Raw genomic sequence first — 8,324 nt, 5'->3', positions numbered from 1 at the left:
TCAGCCAAATTAATTGAAATTATTTTAAATGTTTCCCATGTCAATGAGATTTGTTTTTTCGTTTGAAAGACCAATTGCCTCTTGACTACTTTTCAAAATCTAACTTAGATGTGGAATCACAAGGTTTGTTTAGAACATAGTTTGATAACAATTAGTCTAGCCCATGATCATGCTATTATAATCGACAGCAGCCTGTAGCCTAGCTTAGTATTAGTAGCGCAGTGGCCTACACATGATTAATTCTAGCCTAAGTTATATAATAAGAAAGGTACTAGTTCGAACGACATCTAAAACTACAAATTCAGAGCATTGTTCTGCGACTGCGTCATCATGCTGCGCCAAGAACTGTTAAGGAGACAGGACCCCGTTTTCATGTAGTATGGAAACAAACGCCTCCCGTTTTGGGGCGATACGTATGCATTGAATTATTGTACAATATAAAACTAAGTTTATAATTCTTCGTGCGTCCTTACTTATTCTTTGTTCCTGTGTTTCGGCCTACAAGCTGACTGTCGCGTGCCGGATCTGTATGTATTCCTAGCCCTGTACAGCACGTTCTGTAGAGGCTGCTACTTCTCCTTGTCAATTATTGTTTGCTTAGCTAACCAGGTTCCCATGCTTGTCAACAGTGTGTTTTTGATGGTCTTTCACTTGCATTTTCTGACTTTTAAATGTAATTGCTAGACAAAAGTAACTTACTTTTGGGAATAATAATGCCTAGTTTCACGTTTGTTTACCCCTCTCACTCTCACCTGCTCTCTCTGTGTTCTGCTCAGAATGTCTAGTGCTTGTCTGAGGTGGGCTCTGAGCCATGCATCTAGAGCTGTCTGTGGTGGAACTCTCAACTCCTGGAGAACAGCCTCTGGGGCTGGGCTCCTATCATACAATGGGAGATGTGTGAGTGCATCGTTGTCTTGGGGATGGTCTCCACTGTCCACCACAGTGGATGAAACTGAAGAGGGGCAGGTGCCTAAGAAGAAGCAGGATCCCCGAGCCCGTGCCACCATTGGCAGTATTGGCCGGAAGATCCACCAGCGCCACCTGCAGGTGATCAATGAGAATGGCGAGAACATGGGCACCATGCATCGAGCTGATGTCCTCAGACTGATGGATGAGAATGGGCTTAAACTGGTCCCTCTCAACGAAAACAAAGATCCACCTGTCTACCGTCTAATGACTGGCAAACAGATCCACGAGGAGCAGCTCAAACTGCGTGAGAAACAGAAAGCCAAGACAGGTGTGTAATATTTAGCACATACACAACTACTGCCTTTACATCACACACATTCACATCTCTGCATTGCATACAGTGGTTATATCTGAATTCTCTAAAAGGCATCCTCTCCTGTCTGATCTCTGAAAGCCAAACCATACCTTCGGTCTCTCCACAGGCCCTGTGCAGGTAAAGGAGCTTACCGTTTCCTCTGACATTGGTAGCCATGATCTTCTAACCAAGCTGAGGCAGGTCCAGACATGGCTGGACAAGAAGCACCATGTCAGAATCACTCTGAGAACAGGGCGTGTGGAACATACACAGCCACTGGTGAGAAATATCTACATAGGATTGCTTTATTTTGACCTATACAGGTTCTATTCGTCCTTCTATAGTTTCAAAGATGCTTTAGAGATGATTTTCTTGGGTATGTATAATGACTACTACCATATTCATGTATTTCATCTCCCTAACAAGCGCATGGAACTAGACAGAACAGATACTGTACAGTTGAAGTTGGACGTTTACATACACTTAGGTTGGAGTCATTAAAACTCGTTTTTCAACCACTACACAAATTTCCTGTTAACAAAATAGTTTCGGCAAGTCGGTTAGGACATCTACTGTTTGCATGACACAAATAATTTTTCCAACAATTGTTTACAGACCTAATATATCACTTATAATTCACTGTATCACAATTCTAGTGGGTCAGAAGATACACTAAGTTGACTGTGCCTTTAAACATCTTGGAAAATGTCAGAAAATAATGTCACGGCTTTAGAAGCTTCTGATAGGCGAATTGACATCATTTGAGTCAATTGATGGTGTACCTGTGGATGTATTTCAAGGTCGACCTTCAAACTTAATGCCTCTTTTTTTGACATCATGGGAAAATCAAAAGAAATCAGCTAAGACCTCAGGAAAAAAAATTGTAGACCTCCACAAGTCTGGTTCATCCTTGGGAGCAATTTCCAAACGCCTGAAGGTACCACATTCATCTGTACAAACAATAGTATGCAAATATAAACACCATGGGACCACGCAGCCGTCATACCTCTCAGGAAGGAGACACGTTCTGTCTCCTAGAGATGAACGTACTTTGGTGCGAAAAGTACAAATCAATCCCAGAACAACAGCAAAGGACCTTGTGAAGATGCTGGATGAAACAGGTACAAAGGTATCTATATCCACAGTAAAACGAGTCCTATATTGACATAACCTGAAAGGCCGCTCAGCAAGGAAGAAGCCACTGCTCCAAAACCGCCATAAAAAAGCCAGACTACGGTTTGCAACTGCAAATGGGGACAAAGATCGTACTTTTTTGAGAAATGTCCTCTGGTCTGATGAAACAAAAATAGAACTGTTTGGTCATAATGACCATCGTTATGTTTGGAGGAAAAAGGGGGAGGCTTGCAAGCCGAAGAACACCATCCCAACTGTGACGCACGAGGGTGGCAGCATCATGTTGTGGGGATGCTTTGCTGCAGGAGGGACTGGTGCACTTCACAAAATAGATGGCATCATGAGGGAGGAAAATTATGTGGATATATTGAAGCAACATCTCAAGACATCAGTCAGGAAGTTAAAGCTTGGTCGCAAATGGGTCTTCCAAATGGACAATGACCCCAAGCATACTTCCAAAGTTGTGGCAAAATGGCTTAAGGACAACAAAGTCAAGGTATTGGAGTGGCCATCACAAAGCCCTGACCTCAATCCAATAGAACATTTGTGGGCAGAACTGAAAAAGCATGTGCGAGCGAGGGGGCCTACAAACCTGACTCAGTTACACCAGCTCTGTCAGAAGGAATGGGCCAACATTCACCCAACTTATTGTGGGAAGATTGTGGAAGGCTACCCAAAACATTTGACCCAAGTTAAACAATTTAAAGGCAATGCTACCAAATACTAATTGAGTGTATGTAAGCTTCTGACCCACTGGGAATGTGATGAAATAAATAAAAGCTGAAAGAAATCATTCTCTCTACTATTATTCTGACATTTCACATTCTTAAAATATAGTGGTGATCCTAACTGACCTAAAACAGGGAATTTTTACTAGGATTAAATGTCAGGAATTGTGAAAAACTGAGTTTAAATGTATTTGGCTAAGGTGTATGTAAATTTCCGACTTGAACTGTATATCCATTAGTATTGCAACCAGTAAACCTATTTAAACCTAAATGTCAGCCTGAACACACCAGATACCTCGTCACTTTTCTGTAGTTGAACCAGCAAAATAGTAAGACAGTTGGTTTTGAATTAAGAACTCCATTTTTTTATGCAAAAATATACATTTAATTCTGTATATGTACACAAAAACTGTCCTTTGGCAGAGCAGAGATTCATTAGCAACAAATATAAACCAGGCTTAGACATGCATGAATTATACAGTGCCCTCCATAATTATTGGGATAGTGACATTTTTTGTTGTTGTTTTGGCTCTGTTCTCCAGCACTTTGGATTTGAAATGATACAATGACTATGAGGTTAAGTGGTAGACTGTCATCTTAAATTTGAGGCTATTTTCATCCGAATCGGAAATTACAGCACTTTTTACATAGTCCCCTAAAATATTCGGACTAATTCACTTATGTGTATTAAAGTATGCAAAAGTTTAGTATTTGGTCCCACATTCCTAGCACGCAATGACTACATCAAGCTTGTGACTCTACAAACTTGTTGGATGCATTACAGCTAGTCCTGAATGAATAGTGAATAATGATGAGTGAGAAAGTTACAGACGCACAAGTACTATACCCCCAAGACATGCTAACCTCTCACCATTAGAATAACAGGGGAGGTTAGCGTTTTTGAGGGGGAATGATATTTGGGGGTCTGTAACTTTCTCACTCATAATTATTCACGATTCATTCAGGGTGAATTCAGGGTGAAGGGTGAAGGACCACTGCGTCCTCCCGGGTGGCGCAGTGGTCTAGGGCACTGCATCGCAGTGCTAGCTGCGCCACCAGAGTCTCTGGGTTCGCGCCCAGGCTGGGCTGGGTTCGCGCCCAGCCTCTGTCGCAGCCGGCCGCAACCGGGAGGTCCGTGGGGCGACGCACAATTGGCATAGCGTCGTCCGGGTTAGGGAGGGTTTGGCCGGTAGGGATATCCTTGTCTCAGTATGTAAAAAATGTAATAAAAAATGTATGCACTCTACTGTAAGTCGCTCTTGATAAGAGCGTCTGCTAAATGACTAAAAATGTAAATGTAAAAAAAAAAAAGTAAATTCAGGACTATCCATAATCATGGGAGTATCCACATGGATGTAGAAGTGTTTAAAACATTCTACTCTGACTCCAAAATGCTAAAGTACATTATTTACCATGTAATTTATATTGGGCACAAAATAATCTGAATTGCAACCGAAACAAACCGCAAGTGCATCAAACAAGTTTGTAGACTCACAAGGTTGATGTAGTCATTGCGTGCTAGGAATATGGGACCAAATACAAAACTTTTGATTACTTTAATACACATCTACAGTACCAGTCAAAAGGTTGGACACATCTAGTCATTCAAGGGGTTTTCTTTATTTTTACTATTTTCTACATTGTAGAATAATAGTGAATACATCAAAGCTATGAATTAACACATATGGAATCATGTAGTAACCAAAAAAGTGTTCAAAATCAAAATACATTTTATAGTTGAGATTCTTCAAATAGCCACCATTTGCCTTGATGACAGCTTTGCACACTCTTGGCATTCTCTCAACCAGCTTCACCTGGAATGCTTTTCCAACAGTCTTGAAGGAGTTCCCACATATGCTGAGCACTTGTTGGCTGCTTTTCCTTCACGCTGTGGTCCAACTCATCCCAAACCATCTCAATTGGGTTGAGGTCGGGTGATTGTGGAGGCCAGGTCATCTGATGCAGCACTCCATCACTCTTCTTCTTGGTCAAATAGCCCTTAAACAGCCTGGAGGTGTGTTGGGTCATTGTCCTGTTGAAAAACAAATGATAGTCACACTAAGCGCAAACCAGGTGGGATGGTGTATCACTGCAGAATGCTGTGGTAGCCATGCTGGTTAAGTGTGCCTTGAATTCTAAATATATCACAGATAGTGTTATCAGCAAATCAGCCCCACATCATCACACCTCCTCCACCATGCTTCGCGGTGGGAACCACACATGCAGAGATCATCCGTTCACCTACTCTGCGTCTCACAAAGACACGGCGGTTGGAACCAAAAATCTCAAATTTGGACTCATCAGACCATATGACAGATTTCCACTGGTCTAATGTCCATTGCTCGTGTTTCTTGGCCCTAGCAAGTCTCTTCTTCTTATTGGTGTCCTTTAGTAGTGGTTTCTTTGCAGAAATTCGATTCGACCATGAAGGCCTGATTCAAGCAGTCTCCTCTGAACGGTTGATGTTGAGATGTGTCTGTTACTTGAACTCTGAAGCATTTGGGGTGCATCTGAGGTGCAGTTAAATCTAATGAACTTATCCTCTGCAGCAGAGGTAACTCTGGGTCTTCCATTCCTGTGGTGGTCCTCATGAAAGCCAGACTCATCATAGCGCTTGATGGTTTTTGCGACTGCATTTGAATAAACTTTCAAAGTTCTTGATTTGTTCTGGATTGACTGACTTTCATGTCTTAAAGTAATGATGGACTGTCGTTTCTCTTTGCTTATTTGAGCATTTCTTGCCATAATATGGACTTGGTCTTTTACCAAATAGGGCTATCTTCTGTATACCAACCCCTACCTTGTCACAACACAACTGATTGGCTCAAACACATTAAGAAGGAAATAAATTCCACAAATCCACTTTTAACAAGGTACACCTGTTTTTGAAATGCATTCCAGGTGACTACCTCATGAAGCTGGTTGAGAGAATGCCAAGTGTGTGCAAAGGGTGGCTACTTTGAAGATTAAAAATATATTTTGATTTGTTTAACACTGTTTTGGTTACTACGTGATTAAATATGTGTTATTTCATAGTTTTGATGTCTTCACTATTATTCTACAATGTAGAAAATAGTAACAAGAAAGAAAAACCCTTGAATGGGTAGGTGTGTCCAAACTTTTGACTGGCACTGTAAGTGAATTTGTCCCAATACTTTTAGTCCCCCCATTTCAGGGGACCATGTACAAAAAGTGCTGTAATTTATAAACGGTTCACCCGATATAAAGTGCTGGAGTACAGAGCCAAAACAATAAAAAATGAGTCACTGTCCCAATAATTACGGAGGACGCTGTATATTTTTCTCTTCTTATTGTGGATGGAAAAAGGAGTGTGCCCTTTTGTCTGTACAAGGACTCCATGTTAACTTTCCTGAGATGTGAAAGTATGGGCAGCTCAAATGTTAATGTTGTGCTTTTATGGTTTTGACGACAGGACAAAACTCTGGAGCAGATGGTGCAACAGATAGAGGGGCTGGTAGGATTTGTTTCCAATCCCAAAGTAATCCGAGACGGTAGAGCTGCCATGTGCATCCTGCGTCCACCCTCAGTGAAGGAACTCAAAGAAATGAACAGAGGTGCAGCAGCGCCGGCCACTGATACCAGCTCAGAGCCCACCACCTCACCTACTGTTCCCCCTACAGACCTCACACCAGACTCACAGCACTGAACTTAAATAGAATCTAACTTAACAGTTGTGTGTGGAAACTTATGAGCTCAAAAACGAATGGAAAACTTAACTAGTGAAGGTCATGTCATATCCATTTTTTTTTTTAATGAGGGCGGATGTACACATAAACAAACAGCAATATATGCAATAAACATTTACATAGGATGAGGAACAGCACGACATGTAAGCTTTATGTACTGGCTACTCGAAGGTTATGTTCAAATAAATGAACATATTCTAGCATACATGGAATGCCTATGTCTATTCTTACCTGTTTTCTCCGTTCTGGATGGTGGGAAACACTCTGGCGTTGCACTATATCCATGTTATCACTACTGTCATTAAAATGTGTGGGGACCACTCTCTCATTCAAATGCACCTCCAGAGATACAGGAGCTGATTTTGACTAAATAGAGAGGGAAATCTGGTAGCAACACAACAGGACTATGGTCAGGTATCCATACCTTGATGGCAAATGTCTTTCCACAGCCTTCATGGGGGCAGGTGTAAGGGCGCTGCTCTTCATGGAAAGAGCTGATGTTGCTCTGCAGGTTGAAAGGCGCACCCCTCCCTGGGACCGATAAACACCTGGGGCTCCTCTGTGTGGACACACTAGTGCTGCTTCAGGAACCAGGTGGGAAACACCTTGCTGCGCTCATTACACTGGAAAAGGGCTGGAGACACAATCACTTTAAAGCAACCTTCACTGAGGAACTTTGTTGTAATTGTGCAGGTAAACAAACTTAAATCAAATCAAATTGTATTTGTCACGTGCGCCGAATACAACCGGTGTAGACAATACCGTGAAATGCTTACTTACAAGCCCTTATCCAATAATGCAGTTCAAGAAATAGAGTGAATTAAATATTTACTAAATAAAGTAACACAATAAAATAACAATGCCAAGGCTATATACAGGAGGTACCGGTACCGAGTCAATGTGCAGGGGTACAGGTAGTCAAGGTAATTTGTACATGTAGGTAGGAGTAAAGTGACTATGCACAGATAATAAACAGCGAGTAGCAGCAGTGTAAAAACAAAGGGGGGGGTGTCAATGTAAATAGTCCGGGTGGCCATTTGATTTATTGTTAAGCAGAGAGAACAGTCTATGACTTGGGTGACAAGAGTCTTTGACAATATTTTGGGCCTTAACTCTGACACCGCCAAGTATATAGACCCTGGATAGCAGGAAACTTGGCCCCAATGATGTATTGGGCTGTACTCACTCCCCTCTGTAGCACCTTATGGTCGGGTGCCGAGCAGTCACCCTACCAGGCGGTGATGCAACTGGTCAGAATGCTCTTGATGGTGCAGTTGTAGAACTTTTTGAGGATCTGGGGACCCATGCCAAATCTTTTCAGTCTCCTGAGGGCGAAAAGGTGTTGTCATGTTCTCTTCACAACTTTCTTGGTGTGTTTGGACCATGATCGTTTGTTGGTGATGTGGACTCCAAGGAACTTAACTCTCAACCCACTCCACTACAGCCCCGTCGATGTGAATGGGGGCGTGTTCGGCCCTCCTTTTCCTGTAG

The 8,324-nt window shown here is 42.1% G+C and overlaps 1 protein-coding gene across 1 annotated transcript; it reads left to right on the top strand.

Annotated features, from left to right (window-relative positions):
• Positions 1-363: 363 nt before the first annotated feature.
• mtif3 (mitochondrial translational initiation factor 3) lies at positions 364-7,040 on the top strand. Its single transcript, XM_039004827.1, has 4 exons — positions 364-527; positions 777-1,237; positions 1,392-1,543; positions 6,560-7,040. The coding sequence occupies exons 2-4, from the start codon at positions 778-780 to the stop codon at positions 6,791-6,793; spliced, it is 846 nt and encodes a 281-aa protein (XP_038860755.1). The 5' UTR covers positions 364-527; position 777; the 3' UTR covers positions 6,794-7,040.
• The last annotated feature ends 1,284 nt before the right edge of the window (positions 7,041-8,324 follow it).

Source organism: Salvelinus namaycush, chromosome 12 (assembly GCF_016432855.1).
Source record: "Salvelinus namaycush isolate Seneca chromosome 12, SaNama_1.0, whole genome shotgun sequence".
Classification (NCBI taxonomy): domain Eukaryota; kingdom Metazoa; phylum Chordata; class Actinopteri; order Salmoniformes; family Salmonidae; genus Salvelinus; species Salvelinus namaycush.
The sequence above is the reverse complement of the archived record's forward strand: the minus strand, read 5'-3'. Positions and strand labels throughout refer to the sequence as shown.